This window comes from Malania oleifera, chromosome 4 (assembly GCF_029873635.1).
Source record: "Malania oleifera isolate guangnan ecotype guangnan chromosome 4, ASM2987363v1, whole genome shotgun sequence".
Taxonomy (NCBI): Eukaryota; Viridiplantae; Streptophyta; class Magnoliopsida; order Santalales; family Ximeniaceae; genus Malania; species Malania oleifera.
The window spans coordinates 93,210,902-93,228,941 of record NC_080420.1 but is presented as its reverse complement, the minus strand read 5'-3'; the positions used below and the strand labels follow the sequence as shown (position 1 = coordinate 93,228,941).

At 35.5% G+C, this 18,040-nt stretch overlaps 1 protein-coding gene across 4 annotated transcripts in view; it reads left to right on the top strand.

Moving 5' to 3' along the window:
* Window positions 1–10,924: 10,924 nt before the first annotated feature.
* Window positions 10,925–18,040, top strand: part of LOC131152977 (uncharacterized) — a 28,609-nt gene continuing 21,493 nt past the window's right edge. For 3 of the 4 annotated variants that reach the window (XR_009136135.1, XR_009136134.1, XR_009136136.1), the window contains exons 1-4: window positions 11,083–11,371; window positions 12,314–12,366; window positions 14,770–14,938; window positions 15,031–15,094. Coding sequence is in view for 1 of the 4 variants with exons in the window: in XM_058104964.1 (XP_057960947.1) it covers window positions 11,225–11,371; window positions 12,314–12,366; window positions 14,770–14,938; window positions 15,031–15,094 (433 nt within the window). In the remaining 3 variants the exon portion in view is untranslated. Of the gene's footprint in view, window positions 11,372–12,313; window positions 12,367–14,769; window positions 14,939–15,030; window positions 15,095–18,040 lie in introns of all 4 variants that reach the window. The other variant, XM_058104964.1, reaches the window with a different exon arrangement.

Below are 18,040 nucleotides of genomic sequence, written 5' to 3'. Positions count from 1 at the left end.
GAGTGGGTGACACCTGTGTCAAACAAAACAACAACTTTATATGTAAAAACAGTAAGTATACTTGTGACAACGTCTCCAGCAGTCTCAGCATCTCCCAGCGTCAATGCATAGACTCTCACTGGTGTAGTGTTCCTTTGCTGGCCTCCATGAGGCACCTGTTGTCATCCAGCCCAACCTAGTCTGGGAGCTGGTGCATAAATCGGTGGTCCCTGAAATGATCGAGCCATATGACCAAGTCTTCTACATCGGTAATAGACATTCTCACCCAACCAGCACTCACTCGGATGTCTCCGTCCACACTTGGGGCAAGCAGGATAAATCTACCCTCCCTGATATCCACCGTGTCCTGTCGTCTTCCTCTAACCCCCACCAGCACCGCCTTCTCTCCATGGACCCCGACTAGACCCAATCTAAAAATCTAGAGGCGTGGGTCTTTTCCTCTAGTTCGATCATCCTACATCTCCCTGCGCACTCTCCTCTGCTACCATGGCTCTGTCAAGCAACTCAGAGAAATCCTGTATCTTTAATACTACCACCTGTCTGTATATATCTCGCCTCAAATTCCTCTCAAACATACTAGCCTTCTTAGCTTCATCTGAAACAATATAAGGGCAGAAGCACAACAACTTAATGAATCTCGCCGCATACTACTGGACCATGATCAATCCTTGGGACAGACTCAAAAATTCATGTACTTTAGCCTCTTTGACTGTGGCAGCAAAATATCTATCGAAAAATATCTCCTTGAATCTACTCTAGGTCATATCCACGAGCGTAGGCCTCTGTTCCTCCAACAATTTCGTAGCTACCCACCATCTCTCAGCCTCACCTGTAAGCTTATATGAGGCATAAAGAACCCACTGCTCATCGGTGCACTAGAGCACGTAAGTATTTTCTCGATTTCCTACATCCAGTTCTTAGCAGCTACAAGATCAGCTCCTCCTAAAAACGTTGAAGGATTCATCTTTGTGAACTTCTCTATCGTGCATCCCTAAACTATAGATGGACCTTCTTGCTCTCTAGAGCTTCGAGCAATCTCATCCATGACCTGCTGAGCTACGCTACGTAAAATAGCATCTGAGTCCCCGCCTCTTGCGCCAAAAGGCCTTGCTCCATCGTCACTACTAGCATAGGCCCTACTACCTCCTGGATCCATCCTGGAATAACATAAAATTGTCCTGAGAATCCAAACCTTATAATACTATTCTATCTAAAATACAACACACTTCCTATCACTAATTTAAGGTCTAATCCTATCATATAAAAATAGAAATTGACGATAGTTTATTATAGTTTTCCTAAAATCGTCACCCCAGGAAAATCACAAAAATTGCCTCGAAATTCTACCTTCAGGCTGCATAACAGAACCCTAAATTCTCATCTTAATTCCTAACATCAACTCAATGATATCCTGTTCCACTCTCCTTAAAATTACATTCCGATATTCTGGTATTGTTTTTCACTGTACTCTAAAGTCTGCAAAATCTAGCAACCTAGGCTTTGATACCAAACTGTAATGACCCAAAAAATCTATACCATTTTTTAAAAATAAAATGTAAAACATAACATTATGATACTCCTGTATAATCTACTATAACATCTCTTGCCCTAAGTGAGTATAGAGGGCCAAAAAACATAAAACTATTCATCCATATAAACAATACCAGAAATTTAGCAACTCATCCCAACCATACACACATACATACATATCACCCCAATATCATCAACTCAAAATACTATCTACTGTATACACTTACCCAACAAATAGGGCAGTGTACTCGCCTTCTCTATTTGTGGGTCTGATCCGCTTGCCTAACTGGATCACTTGAAAAATATTAAATTACTGGGATGAGACAAAGTTCAGTAAGAGGAAATATGTTATTACTAGTGTGTGGCGACTGAGTTTCATAAATACTATACTGACAATATTTGAAACTGTTAAAGCTGATAAAACAATATACATTATAACTTGCATCTATCACAGTTTAAGGTATAACTGTAGTATCTGAGTTTTCTACTTTTTCATACTTCTAGTATCATACTATATCTGCTCATATTCTGCAAATTTGTGTACATATACATAACTGATATATTTACCTTGGAAGACTGTACGTCATGATTTAACCTCTCATGACAGGGTCGTTTAACTCGTAGGCGGGACTTAATCCTGGTTAGCCTACCGGGTAAGTAAACTGTAACTCTACCATTCCTCAGCCCAGCCAAACTACAACCTCTCCTAGGCACGAAACTAGTAACTACCTCATCAAACCGGCCACCTCAACCCAATCTTCTAGGGAGTCTGCAATCCCTCTAGGCACAGTTGACGAAAACCTTCCACACATTATCTAATATGTGTGGTTGCACTCTGATCCTATAATAGCAATGGTACTATGCTCTGATAACTGAATATTTACTGAACTGATTCAACAGGGTCTGGTACTATATAGTACTGATATACATAATTATCTTATTGTTTCATCATGATTCCAAAATAACCATAACACCAAAAGCTAATCCTAAATATACTGTAATATCTGTACTGTGTAAACTATAATACCATAGTGTTATAGAAAATAACCATAACACCGGAAACTGATATGAAAATACTATATTATTTGAGTTGTAAAACTGTAATAACATAGTGTTATGGTTTTAGTATTTTGGAAAATCATGGTAATTTACATATGTTGTAAAATATCTATCTGTTTTAAACTATAATTCATACTCTTGTAAAATCTGATAAAACATATCTCTGCATAATAATATAAATCATACCAATATGAAAAACTGTATTGTTTTTGTACTGATCTGAGAAGGTCTCGTAAACATATTTCTGTTTAGATACTATAAAACATAATAATATGGAAACTATATATTTCATATACTGATCTAATACTGTCTCATGCCACACAACTACATAAATAAATATCTCATATATAGCTACTGTATTTTCTAATATACAAATAATTTTTGAATTGAATACTAATATGAAAAAACATAAAATTTATTAGTAAATATTCTAACATTCCTAGCATAACATATTTCCCTTACGTAACTGACTAGGAGGCTCACCACAAATTCTATTCTCACACTCACAGCGTACTATCCCCAAAATCCTAAAATAATGCATATAATCCTATTTTCAATATATCAACTAAATTTCCCGAACCTTCATACTCGTAGTTTTCTAAACTATAATTTACCTAGGCTTTTAGAAAAATAACCCTTGGGGTCCTCAAACCATGCCTGCAGGGTCCCAAAACACTTTATCCTTGAAAATATAATACCCTAGTTTTATTCCACAAAACTCTAGTAGATTCTCATATAATACAAAATGTGGACTCAAATAAGTCTACTAATATAGAAAATACCTGAATAATCTACTTACCCTGATTTTGGGATGGTGTCCAAGTCGGCCTAACCAATGATCTACTTCGGCAGACTTGAAGAGAATCTTTCTAAGAGAACCGTGGCGGCTTCTGATTGTCGAACCGGCCAAGAACGAAGCTAAAATTCTAGAGAGCAAGTGGGGAGGACATTTTTAGGGAGAGAGAGAGAGAGGGAAATTTTGCATGAATTTCTCGCTGGAAAACCCGAGTTAAGCATATTTATAAACTTGGATTCGTTGACGAGACATGCCACCTCGTTGACGAGGTTAAGAAGGGAGTTTGTCGATAAGCTCATAACCTTCGTCGACGAACTTCAGGCCCGACTTCACCACTCTCGATACATTTTCATTGACGAGACACGTGACATACGACGAATCAGTGAAGGAGTTCGTCGACAAGACTAGAGGGTTCGTTGATGAACCCCGCTTTGTCCCATTTTTGAATTTCTCTTCCTTCCACCTATTTTCTCTCTCTTTATTATTTAATGGCTATAAATTTCTAGGTCTCTACACTCTATCTGAGACGTGTGGTGACACTAATCTGAATTGATAGCTATGGTACCACACTCTGAAACTAAACTAAGTCATCCGGGTTTTGCTAACATATAGTATATTTCATAAATAACTGTAATATAACTGTTTCATGAACTGTGTAAAATATGTCATAATAATGTTTCTGAATAAAATGTTATAAATATATCTAATCACGGCATCTGGGCTGACTAAAATATCACGACATCTTGGACGACTGAAATATCATGGCATTTAGGCCGGCTGAATTATCATGACATTTGGGCCGGTTGAATTATCATGGCATCTAGGCCAGCTGAATTATCACGACATCTGGGCCGGCTGAATTATCACGGCATATGGGCCAGTTGAATTATCACAATATACTGAAAATATCATAAATTCTGTATTGTTTATAGATTTTCTAAAAATTTGTTATAAAAACATTTTTGTTCTGTGTAACCATAAAGTAATCTGGCATGCTAATATCTACAATAAAGTATTTATACACATGCCACACAAGTGAATGTTATTTTATAATATGCTTACTGTCTTTGAAGATTATATTTTTTTGAGAAATAATATTAAATTTGTTTCCATAAATCTGAATATCCAGATATAATATATATATATATATATTTATTAAATATTGTACTTTTAAAAAGTGAACTTTTTGAAAAAACCTGACATAATCTATCTCCTTACCTGTTTCCTAGAACTATGCCTGCAGGGAATTCAATATTATGCCTGTGGCGCCCGCGCAAAGCCTGTATCCATAAACCCTAACTCAATCAACTTAACCCCAAAATAATGGTCATTCAACATACCTAGACCCACATATTACCAATAACTAGCTAAACTTTTAAAAATAATTTTCTTACCCCTGGTTTTGAAGTGGTGGCTGAAATGCCTGATTCTCAAAATTACTCCGATTAAATTGCAGAAAACATCACCAGGATCTCGAAATGACGTTCCTTCTTCGATTGGGGCTTAAACCGAGCGAGAAAATAAAGAAAGAGAGAGAGAGTTGGCCGCAGCCCTAAGAGAGAGAAAGAGAGATTTGTTTTTTAAACAAATAACATCACTTAAACCCTTTATATAGGGTTACTTGCACAAGGGGAAACCGTCGACAGTTTGGTCTTTTAACCAAGCCATTTTCACTGATTTACTGTTATTGAGCCGCGGTAATTACAAAACCGTCGACAATTTTCTACTTTCCCCACCAAACCATTGACAATTTGGCCTACACCAAACTAAAATTCTCTTTTTATTTGTTTTTCTTATTATTCCCATTTGTCGGGTCGCTACATTCTCCCCTCTTTATAAAAATTTCGTCCTCAAAATTTTTCATCTATCTATAGTACCAATCTTGGGGAAAAACATTGAAATTTTATTAATTACCCTCACTTATGACAGAGGAATACCGTGGTTAGATATACAGTTCTGGGAGATTACAAGAACTAAATCAAAACTCTCCCAAAACCAACCTAAAATAGAAAACTATTACATTCAACTAATTAACCTACACAAAAATCTACTTACATACATGATTCTTACCTAAACCACCTTCCCCTGGCTAATGCTGGATTCTAGTAAATAAATGTGGGTACTTCTGATGCATTTCCTCCTCTAACTCCCACGAAACTTCCTCAATTGCATGATTCCTCCAGAGTACTTTCACTAGTGGGATTTTCTTTGTGCGTAATTCCTGCTCTTTATGATCTAAGATCTGAACGGGCACTTCATCATAAGATAAGGTGTCACCAATCTCCAGTGCCTTATAGCTTATTATATGCGATGGATCTGGGATGTATTTCTTCCACATGGACACATGAAATATATCATGGATTCTAGATAGCGCTAGGGGTAACGCTAACCTGTAGGCAACTAGATAAACCTTTTCCAATATCTCAAATGGTCTAATATACCTAGGACTAAGCTTACCCTTATTCCCAAATCTCATTACCCCTTTCATTGGTGCAATTTTTAAGAACACATTATCACCTACATCAAATTCTAGTGCTCGTTGATGGGTATCTGCATAGCTTTTCTGTCGGCTCCGAGCTGTTCTAATTCTTTCCTAGATAAGCTTGATTTTCTCAGAAGCTCGCTGTACCATTTTTGGCCCTAATATATGCTTTTATCCAATTTCATCCCAATATAACGGAGATTGACATCTCTGACCCTATAATGCCTCATACGGGGCCATCTCAATGCTGGCCTAGTAGCTATTGTTGTAAGCAAATTCCACTAGTGGCAGGTACTGAATCCAACTGCCTCCAAAATCTAGCACACAGGCACACAACATATCCTCCAATATTTGTATAGTCCTCTCTGTCTGTCTATCGGTTTGAGGATGAAAGGCAGTGCTAAAAGCTAACTGGGATCCTAAAGCTCTCTGTAAGCTTTTCCAGAATTGAGATGTGAAACGTTGATTCCAATAAAAAATGATGGACACAGGTACTCCGTGCAGTATGACTATCTTTTGTATATACAGTTCTGCCAATCTACACGTAGAGTAGTTAACTCTAATGGGAAGAAAATGGACAGTTTTTGTCAATCTATCAACGACTACCTAGATGGCGTCCTGTCCATGAAGTATCAGCGGTAACCTTGATAAGAAGTCTACAGAAATATGTTCCCACTTCCATTCATGAATGTGAAGTGGTTGCAATGGTCCCGCTGGTCTCTGATGTTCAACCTTTACTTGCTGGCATGTCAAACACTGCTCTACATATTTAACAATTTCTCTCTTCCTATTGCTCCACCAGAAGGATATCTATAAATCCTCATACATTTTTGTACTTCCTGGATGTACTCTATATAGAGAATGGTGTGGCTCTTCCAATTTTTTTTTTTTTTTCAATTTCGACATCATCAGGTACACACCACCTACTACGAAACCTCAGAGTTCCCTCATCTGAAATATTAAAATCAGTTCCCTGTCTGCTCTACACTCTATCTCTAATCTTTACTAATTTTGCGTCTTGCATCTGCACAATCTTAATTTTCTCCAGTAAAGTTGGCTAAAGTACCAAATGAACAATTAATGCCTGATGACTACCCTCTACTAGCTCTACATCAAGTCTTTCTAAATCCATTCTGATATGAGGTGCAGTTACTATTGCTGATACGGATGCGTACCCTGATTTACTGCTTAACGCATCAGCTACCACATTAGCCTTCCCTGGGTGGTAACTGATGGTACAATCACAATATTTAATCAATTCCAGCCACTTCCTTTATCTCATATTCAACTCCTTCTGCGTGAAGAAATATTTCAAACTCTTATAATTTGTAAATATTTCACACCTTCCACCATATAAATAATGTCTCCAGATCTTTAATGCGTACACCATTGCAACTAACTCTAAATCATGCGTAGGGTAATTATTTTCATACTCTTTAAGTTGACGAGAAGCATAGGCTACAACTTTTCCTTGTTGCATTAGCACGCATCCGAGCCCCTCCTAAGACGCATCACTATAGATTACGAATCCACCATCTCCTGATGAAATAGTCAAAACTGGTGTAGTGACGAACCGTTGCTTCAATTCCTGAAAGCTCTGCTCACAATCGTTATTCCATTCTTAACATTCTTCCTTGTTAGCTGTGTCTAAGGCTCTGATAGCCTAGAAAATCTCTCTACGAACCGACGATAATATTCTGCCAGTCCAAAAAAACTTCTGATCTCTTGAACATTTCTCGTTCTCACCCAATCCACTACTGCCTCTATCTTACTTGGATCTATAGAAATACCATCCCCGAATACCACATGCCCAAGGAATGTAACTTTCTCTAACCAGAATTCACACTTCTTGAATTTGACATACATTTCCCTTTCTCTAAATATTTGAAGTACCAGCCTTAAATGTGTCTCATGCTCCTCGGGACTCCTCAAATAGACTAATATATTATCAATGAAAACCATTACAAACTGGTCAAAGTACTGATGAAAACCTCTGTTCATTAGGTCCATAAATGCTACAGGAGCATTCGTCAGTCTGAATGACATAACCAAAAATTCATAGTGGCCATACCAAGTTCAAAACGCTGTCTTGGAAACATCCTCCACGTTGACTCTCACTTGATGGTACCCAGAGCGAAGATCAATCTTATAATAAACACAACCTAGGGTCTTTCTACACAATTTCAAAACCCAACACAATATAGCTAAGCAGATATTAAAATTAGATATAGTAGGTTCAGTATTTTCCAATCATTCACAATGATTAACACATGCATAACATATAAGATAAATCAGATATAAGCATACACGTGCAAGAAATTAAAGTGCAGGAATATAAAGAGCAAACACAGAAAATGATATCGGGGTTCGGCTAATATTGCCTATGTCGTTGCCTTTAGCACACAAGCAAGAGGATTCCACTAATTGTTCGCTTATGGGTGGAGCGACACTGATTATAGTCACCCCTCCTTATTGGGTGAGGGAATACCCCAGGTAAAATTTACAGGGTTGATCCCAACCTTTACAACTACACCTTACGGTGCAACAAGTCCTCCTAACCGGGTCTGAACTATCCGGTGCTTTCTTAACCGGGTCTAAGCAATCCGGTGCACGTCATAGGCCAGTGCAATCCTCCTCCGACGATCACATGTCGGGAATTACAGTAGTTAATAATGAATTTGTATACAAATAAATTTGCTTCCTACACAAGCGGATATGTACTACTATATGCACAAATACACTCACAGATGATATGATCTTAATGCTCAAGTGAGATCTTGACAATATAGTATATCAACTCACAATAGAATGTGTATCTATATGTTCATGTGTGAGTAAATGAGATTTCTGATTCAAGATAATATATTCAAAATATGAACAATCAGAGAATCTTAATAACCCTAATCAAATATCTCAACAATATATTTCAAATGTAGAGCACATTAGATATTTAGGGTCTTAGCTTGCAAAAATATTTTATCAAAAACACCCAACAAGCTTATGAAACTTGCAATAAGGATGCAAAATCTCAAGTTATGAAAAATTCTTCCCAATCCAATATTTACAAATAAAATACAATGGAAAAAAAAATGTTAAACTCACTCTCAAAAATTAGTACACAATCAAATGCAAGTATGAGAGAGTTTAAGCTTGGGAGTGCAATGAGATTTGCTCATGACAATGCACACTCAACCTAACTTCGAAATGCAAACAATATGCAAGTGAAGAAGGTGAGAAAATATACTCTTTCTAAAAGTATGATCAAATGTATATGAGAAAGAGTTTTAAACAATATGCTTTCAACAATATGAGAGTATGAAAAGCTTTAGTACAATAAAATTTTCAAAGAAAAATTTGCTAATCAATAGGCTAATCCATAGTTAATTTGGCCAAAAGAATGGGTATATATAGAATGCCCTAAAAATATAACCGTTAGGGATATGACCGGTATTTATGAAAAAGTTTAATGACAAATTAATTAAGTTTAAGAGTTTAATTATTCGGCCAAACAAAAAGGTTCGGTTGACAGAGATAAGGGTCGGTCGACTGATCATGTTAGTTCGGTTTGCCGAGCAAAGACGTTGGTTGGCTGAGCCCTTACAAGTATTTAAAATCATTTAAGGTTTCTGGCTACTAAGAAAATGGCCAGTTGGCTGAGCCAAAGTCGATTTTCCGAACCTTCATTGGTTCGGTCAACCGAGCTATTTTTAGCTCATTTGGTCGGTCGGCCGTGGACAGTGAAAAGTACTTGTTTGAGGGTTTGGGCGACCATGGCTGGTGCGTTTATTTCTGGTCAGTCTGTCGAGCGTCAATCGACTGAGTGTTTAACACACAAAGTGGTCGGTTGACCGATGCCTTTTAACAAAGTCAAACCGTGCCCTAAGTTTGACCTCAAAGTCGGTCTATGGTCTTTGAGCATAAGATCCTACCATGCAAGCAGTGTATTATTACAGACCATAAGATTACATGCCAAACTGAAATACATATTATAATACAAAATAGAATGTCTTCAATTTTTGCCCTTCAAATTGCCATGCTAAATGCCAGGTGATGTGATCTTTCCGTTCCTCATGGTTTCCTTGTGTCTTTACCATCCGTGTGTGCTAAGAGTGATCCTGCTCAAAAGCTCAATGCACAGGTAAGAAAACAAAGTGATTTGTCATTATCAAAACGAGATCGAACTCATAGAGTCAACAATTTGCTTGTTTTTCAAGATTATTGAGCATCAAGTTCAGAAGACAAAGCGAAGGAAATTTTTTCAAGCAAGAAGACAGTTTTGGAAGACGAAGCTTTATCATCATTTTCTTCAAAGAAATCAAAGTCCAAAAGCCTTTAGGCTAAAATGCTCAAAATAATTGCTCAATTGAATTTAGATAATCCAGACTCATCGGACCATTTTATCTACAACTCTCCAGGTTCCCCATAAGACATCAATCTTAATTATTTTGGCATTGACAATTGGTACGACTTTATGCAAAAGGAGGAAGAAAAAGAGATTCTTGCTAAGACATCTCATTTAAGAGGAGTAAAGTTTGTGTTAAAGAAAAAGTAACTTATTAAAGCTCTCAAGTGGCCGACAAAAGTATCTGCAACTTTATCAAAAGAAGTTTCATCTTTATCAAAAAAGGTCAAAGTTTGTGGTGCCGACGCATTTGTCCAAAAGACTTCATTTTTTTTTTTTCCCTAAATGACAGTCGACATTCTAGTCCAAAATTTTAAAATAAGTCCTTAAAAGATTCTCCATCCGAATTCAGACATGTTGCAGCCTCAATTATTCGAAGCTCTCAACACTTCTCTATATAAAGGGAAGCCTTCTCATTTGTTCAGCATCGCCTCACTGAGGCATACATTTCGTCCTAGAGAGGTTTTGAGTGTACCTTGAGTGTTCACCTTATAAAATTTTTTTATTTGTTTCTAAACTTAAAAGTTTAGAACTTTATTCAAATGTATTATTTATAATGGATCTAGTTATTCAAAAGGTGTCTCAACAACATTTATTTTGTAAGTTAGCTTTTATTTAGTTTAAATAAAAATTACTACTATGTTTTGCTCAACCCATTTTCTATTGTTCCTTGCTCCCTCGTCAAAAATCTAAAAGCACCGCAGGCGGAGAGGGCGACGTCGGCGAAATACAAATTCCAGGGATCCATCTTTTTGGAAAATTGACAAAAATTGAAGGGCATATTTGGTAAATATCAAAAAACCAATCTAATGTTTTTCCGCTTTCGCTTTTCATCCACCGCAGGACTCTTTTTACTCGTCGAAGTCGAAGAGCTACCAGTTGTCGAGCTCAAACCCTAGTCCGAGAATCGCCCTCAAAAACCCAAACCAGAGGGGGAGAGAGAGAGGGGAGCGACATGGACGCGATCAGGAAGCAGCTGGACGTGCTCATGGGAGCGAACAGGAATGGGGACGTGAGAGAAGTAAATCGCAAGTACTACGATCGGGACGTCTGTCGTCTCTACCTTGTTGGCCTATGCCCTCACGAGCTGTTCCAGTTGACGGTACCCTCTATCTCTTTTTCTCTCTGTAAAACCCTAGCTTTCTGTTCTTATGAACTTATATTGTGTGTGTTTTTATGAAATTGGAATTACATTAACCGTATCTCATGTGCTTATACGCTTACTGTACACCAGTGTTACTGCTATATGCTTCGTGGTCATGTTTCGTCGCCGAGAAAATTAACGAATGTGGAAGGAAGTTGAAGGGGGGGGGGGTTTGAAACTGAGATTTTGTTTCATTTCCCCCCGTAGAATCGGAGAAGAATTCTAGTTTTACTGTTTAAATTCTAAACCTTTGATACAATTTTTTTTAGCGAAGTTTGTAAGACCGAATAGGATGGTGATTCACTGTGGCATTTTTGGGCTCTGCATGACTGCCAAGAAAATATGGGAGAACTGCTATAGTAGCATGCAAAATCTGACACCTTTAATTACCTGGGCCTAATCCCATTTCTGCCTAGTTTGGGAACTAAAACTGAAGGACGTTCACATTTTCCATTGCCATTATTACTGTCAGTTGATGTGGAGGCTCCTCTCCGTATGAGGGAGCCTTTGCAGGATTGTATTTTATTTAGTATGAATGTAAAACTTTGGTCAGTTGATTTAAGTGTCATTTTTTTTTTTAATAATAAAATTGGGATTTCCCTCTCCTTTTTGTTGATTTTTTATTTATTTATTACTATTTTATTTCGGTATACTAAGTGTGTATTGGGATGAAGTGATGTATGAATTGCACTTGAGATTCTGCAAGCCACTTGCTTGCTTAAATGCAATGTGATATGAACCTTCAATGCCTTATGATTTCATCTACTTCTTGAAGAGTTGTGTATCTTTGTATAATTGTCATTTTTTTTAAGAATTTTACATGGTGTTTCTCGCACAGTTAGTTCATTAATGAGTGATAATTTTGGATTCATAGCTCGATTTTTCATCTTATTTTTCCAGAAAATGGATATGGGGCCATGCCCGAAGGTGCACTCCTTGCAGCTGAGGAAAGAGTATCCTTCCACGATGTGCAAGCGTTTCATTTCTATGCTCCATTGCTCCTTATTCATCTTCTTCAATATTGAGAATTATCACTCAATTATATTGAGTGCCTGGAGGTGCTGGGATGGAATCTTTGCAGTCCATTTATGCTATATGAACTGCTACTGTAAACCATGCATTGCTGATATTGAATTGGTTTTTTAATCCTTTGTCTAGTATTTATAGTTTTTCTCATTGGTAATAGAAATGAATGAATAATTTATGGACAAAAACAAATTTTTCTTTAAAGATCTGGTATTGTGCTATGCTTTTCTACTGGAAAAGCTGTTGACCATGTGCGTTGAGACATATATGCATCATTTTGTAATTGCACCAATTTTCTGAGCAATTTTATTTTTGATAAAATCTGCATATAAGTTTGATGATTTATTATCAGTATTGATAGTTTGCAATGTGTATATTGTACTACTTGGCATTGGATTATCCCGATTGTTTTAAAAAAATTTTGGATTGGTGTGGCTTCTTTTCATTCAGAATCCAAAAATGTGTATTGCATTCTTTTGTAAGTCCTGTATTTCTTCATCTTCCCGAGGAACTTTGCAGCATGTTATGAAGGTTGTCTAGTCATATGAGAGCGGTTGAGGAACATGTATTTGTAAGTTAGGGTTTGTTTGGTATCATTTTTGTTCTCTCTTTTTTTCATTTTGTACAATGAAGAAACATGTTATGGCAATACACTTGTTTATGTTGCTAGTTATTTGATTTTGTTGTTTATTATCTAGAAGTTGCATTTATGGATTAAATAATTCGTTTTATACCTAATTGTTTATTAAAATTTAAATAAAATGACCATTTGAATTTGAAGTATATTTAAAATAAAATGTTCATAAAATTTATATATATTTGAAAAAATAATAAAAATCACTTAAAAAAAAATTAATTGTCATATAAAAATGACATTGTTCTTGTAGCACTAAACAATGAATTTTGAAATATAATAATTAAGTAAAATAACTATAGTAAATTATATTTTATAATTTTAAATTTCTATAGTTTTTATATATTTCCAATTTTATTATAATATTTTTAATTTGTATTCTTTTTATATTTTAATTATTTTAATTTATATTTGAATTTTTATTTGATTCAAAGACAAAATTGAGCATTCATTCAATCTAAGTTTTAAATTTGTTTAAGTTTTATAAATATTAAGTTGTTTGTTTTTCATTTTTAATTTTTGTTTCTGATTTTGTTTTTATGATTTTTTGACATTGATGCCAAAAGGCCCCTCATGTTTTGAAACTATCCTGATACAATGATCCTGAAGTTTTTGATACGTTATTAGTTGCCATGAGTTGTCATCAATCATCAAAGTAGATGTTTTTAAGCTTTATGATCAATTGTTTTGACCATTTTATAGCACGATTGGTTGCTGTTGGCCTCATACTTATGTCTTGGACGCTGCCTCCTACTTTAGCATGAAAAATTGATTATTCAAAACTTAACTTGTTTAGAAAGTTAATAGGTGTTTTAAGCTTTATAAAAAATTGTTTTGACCCTGTTATAGCACGATTGGTTGCTGTTGGCCTCGTATTTATGTCTTGGACGCTGCCCCCTACTTTAACATGAAAATTTGATTATTCAATTTTTAACTTATTTAGAAAATTAATGGGTGTTTTCAGCATATGATAGAATTTCCAGCTTAAGATTGGATCCCAGCACACTTTATAGACGATTTGATTCTGAATCATCTGTCCCCTGTTTCAATTGAAATAAAAGAAAAAAAGAAGTGAAAAAAAGAAAAATGCTAGCTCAAAGTTCTGATTGTAGAACTAGATTTCTCTTTAAATACATGTCATGTGGCCAACATGTCGCTTGGAGGAGTCATTAAGAGTTCCCTGCAGTTACCTCTGCCAACAGTGCATGACACGTTAATAATTGAAGTTTCAGGGGTACTTCTGAACCTTGTATTAGAACCACTGGTTACCTTTAAAGGCCACACTCCCTTCTAGTTGAGAGCGTGTCATACAAGGACTTCAATGTCATTTGAAGGAAAATCTATTTGACCTAAACATGCTGAATAGCACTTTGTTTTTTTAATTAGTATTAAAAAATGATTAAAATACCTTATTTGAAGACTTGACTAGGGGTTCATAATCACATGGCAGATCAAACTTTGATGTTGGGTCATTCATTTGGTTTGTCTAGCTTTAATTTGATCCAATTGATAAAGAGTCTTGTGCTTCCCCATTTAGAGCCAAGATCAAAGTCAGACACTGGTTATGTTTTTGGTAATGGTCTTAATGGATGCATGGTTTTTATGTTATTGCTTGTCAAAACTGTGTGAGCACTGAGCTTCTGCAAGCCCATTTGAAGGTTGTGAATTTTCCCTTGGTACTTAACTTTGCTTCTAGATATGAAGAAGCTAAAGCAAAGGGTATGGATAACTATGATAGGGACTTGGAAGATGTTATAGATAGGCTTATTGTTGAGTGTGATAGAAAAATTGCTAGAGCCCTTAAGCGTCTTGAGGATGAGGATGCTAAAGCTGCTATTGCAATTTCAGTGTCTGAGGTTACCCAGGTGAGGAATGCATATGTCAAACAATATTTCTTAGCATCATTTATTGCCAACAATTTATTGATAGAGAATTTACTGTTTTACCGAAATTGCAGACACCTGAAGTACTTGAGTTGTCAAAGCAGATAAAGGAAAAGTTGAAAGAAGCTGATCAATTTGGTAGGCTTTATGTTTTTTTTTTATTTTCTTAATTTTAATTTTTTTTTGAAATTTTATGAATATTTTATTTTAATTATATTTTAAATTCATATGGTCATTTTAGTTTTAATTTTAAATAAAAATTATGTATTAAATGAATGATGTAATCCACAAAATAGTGTAGCTTGGCAGGTTGCCAAAACAAGTGAAAATCATTAAATCTGGTTTTCAGTTTTTTGTAAACAAATGAAAACAGACAATAGAAATAGAAAATGGGCACCGTAAACAAATGCATGTTCAAAATTTGTTTCTTTACTGTGTAAAAAACAAAAAACAGAAAATAGAAATGATGCCAAAGTACCAAACAGACCTCATCACTTATGTTAAGAACCAAAGTCTGTTTAAATGCCTTAATTTTGGAGGGAACCTTAAGACCTGTTTCGTTGTGGAGAATAGTTTTCATTTTGCATTTTCAGGTTTTGAAAGAATTACAAAAAAAAAAGCCAGCTTAGTTTTTATTTCTGTGACGTTTGTATTAAAAATTGAAAAGTAAAATAGTTTTGTCACTATTCACTTGTGGAAAATAGTATATTTTCCAAACTTTCATAGAATTACATAAGTGACACTTTATTTTCCATTTTTTAAATTTGTGTAGGAAATTTAGGAAACATCGTTTTATTATTTTCTAGATTTCTAATTTCTTATATAATTTTTATAAAATTGAAAAACGAGATGTAATTTTGTGACTATTTGGAATTCTATAAATGAAAAATAGAAACTGTTTTACGCAGCTAAATGGTGTCCCCGGGCCATAAGGCTCTCCGCTCTGCGAGGGTAAGGGGAAGGTCATTACAGTGTATGCAACTTTACCCCTACTTTTATGTAGAGAAGCTTTTTCCTTGGACTCGAATGCATGACCAATCGGTCACGAAGGAACAACCTTACCGTTGATCCAAGGCCTGCCGTCGTTTTCTGCAGCGAAACAAATTCTTTATTCTCCACCTCTTTTAACAAAAATCTTGGAAAATTGAAAAATGCGTTGGCATTTTTTATAATTATTTGGAAAGTTAAAAATGGAAAATGCTTTTCACAACTAAGTGGGCCCTTGGCTTACCAAATTATATTTGGGGAAGGACAATATGTGCAGAAGAAAAAATTTAGAAGAGAAATTAGAAAGATTCAGATGAGAGGATTAAAGTACTATCCCCAAGCCAAATGTGAGATTCACACCTTAAAAACCCAAGGCTGCCATATTAATAAGCTCATCTGCTCCTCTTTTATCTAGACTCCTAAAGAAATGGAATCCAAAAACAGCCACCCCCAAATAATAAAAAGAAGCAATATGAGCATTGTACTTGGAGGGAAATTTATAAAGATGGGAAACCAAAACTAACAATGAAGTTTCTCCCACCCAAGGGTCTTATCAAAAGCAAATAGGATTACCAACATAAAAACTTCCTCTGAGTGTTTGACATCCCACCCACTTTGATGAAGACCATACTTTAATAACCTAGTGATAAAATGAGCTTGTTTTGAAGCAAAATCTCCATAGTCATTTTCCCAACGGAGATGTTTTTAGGCACCAAATTTCCAAGTCTCAAACCCCTTTTAGACCTCTTAAACAAATTTGAACTAGCGAGTTGATTCCTCTTATTATCTATTGGCTGTGCTAGACCATAAGAAACCTATAATGAAATGGAATGGTGAAGCAAGCGTTGTGTTAGTGATCGTAATTATGTCGAGACAAGACAAATTTGAATTAAGTGTTTAGGAAGTGTTTTACCCCTGGGCTGAAACTTATATGTGAGTAGTAAATTATGAAAATATCCCTTATTATTGATTATTCTATGGGGGAATTTTTGCTCAGGTGATCTATATGTTCCTGAGAATGTGATGTTTGGAATTTTAGATGCCCATGTTTGGGAACTCAAGTGAATCTATGTGGCTGGCATCTTGGATTTTCTCGAAATGTAAGATGCCCTCAAAACAAGGGTATTCAATACCTTGTTCTCCCTAAAGTAATCTTGGGTTCCCATGGGAATCCAACTTCATGAGACAAAATATCCCTACATCATTGCTCTTGAACAAAATTGCTCCCTTCTTGTTCACTAATAATAAAAAAAATCTTATTAGAACTAATATAATATTCATTGATTATTAATACTTATTGATTATTAATATTATGATTATCATTATTAGTTAATACTATTATTAATTTTAGTTATTACAGTTAATACTAATTGTTGTTATTGCTATATTTATTCATTTGTTTTCTTTAGTATGATTATTATTATTGTTAAAAAATATTATTAAAAATAGTACAACTATTATTACTGTTATTATTATATATGCATATACACATTACGAGAGTGTACACAATATCATATTGTCATTGGTCAAAGGGCATCTTATTGTTTTTGGTATGAAAAAGGGTAGAGGTTGGCGTAAAATAACTTGGAATGAGGTAGAGAGGAAGGATTTAATAGCCCTTAATCTAATAGAGGAAAATGATCTCGATTGGGTGAATTGGTGGAAAAGGATTCATATAGTCGACCCCACCTAGTGGGACTTAAGGCTGCTTCTTGTTGTTGTTGTATTGGTCAATGGTGTTCTTGTAATCCTATTGAAATAGCAAGAGAATACCCATATCTTATAGTGCTAAGAATCTTGAAAAGTGAGCTGAAGAAAAATATTCCTGCATAGTAGAGCAGAAGGTTCCCTAGGAACTAAGAAGTCATTCCAGGAAGGCATTAAGATAACCTAACCTGATTCAAATGCTTTCTAAGTACATCCATTTTCTCATTATGGTTGAACCAAGGATGCAGATGCTTTGTGAAGATGTATGATTTTCGCAGTGCTATGGGGAATATGGTTGGAACAAAAAATGCGTGAATATTTACGGCAAAAAGTGGAATTCCTCTTTGTTATGGGATAGGATCCATTATTTTGCCTAACTTTGGAGTGAGG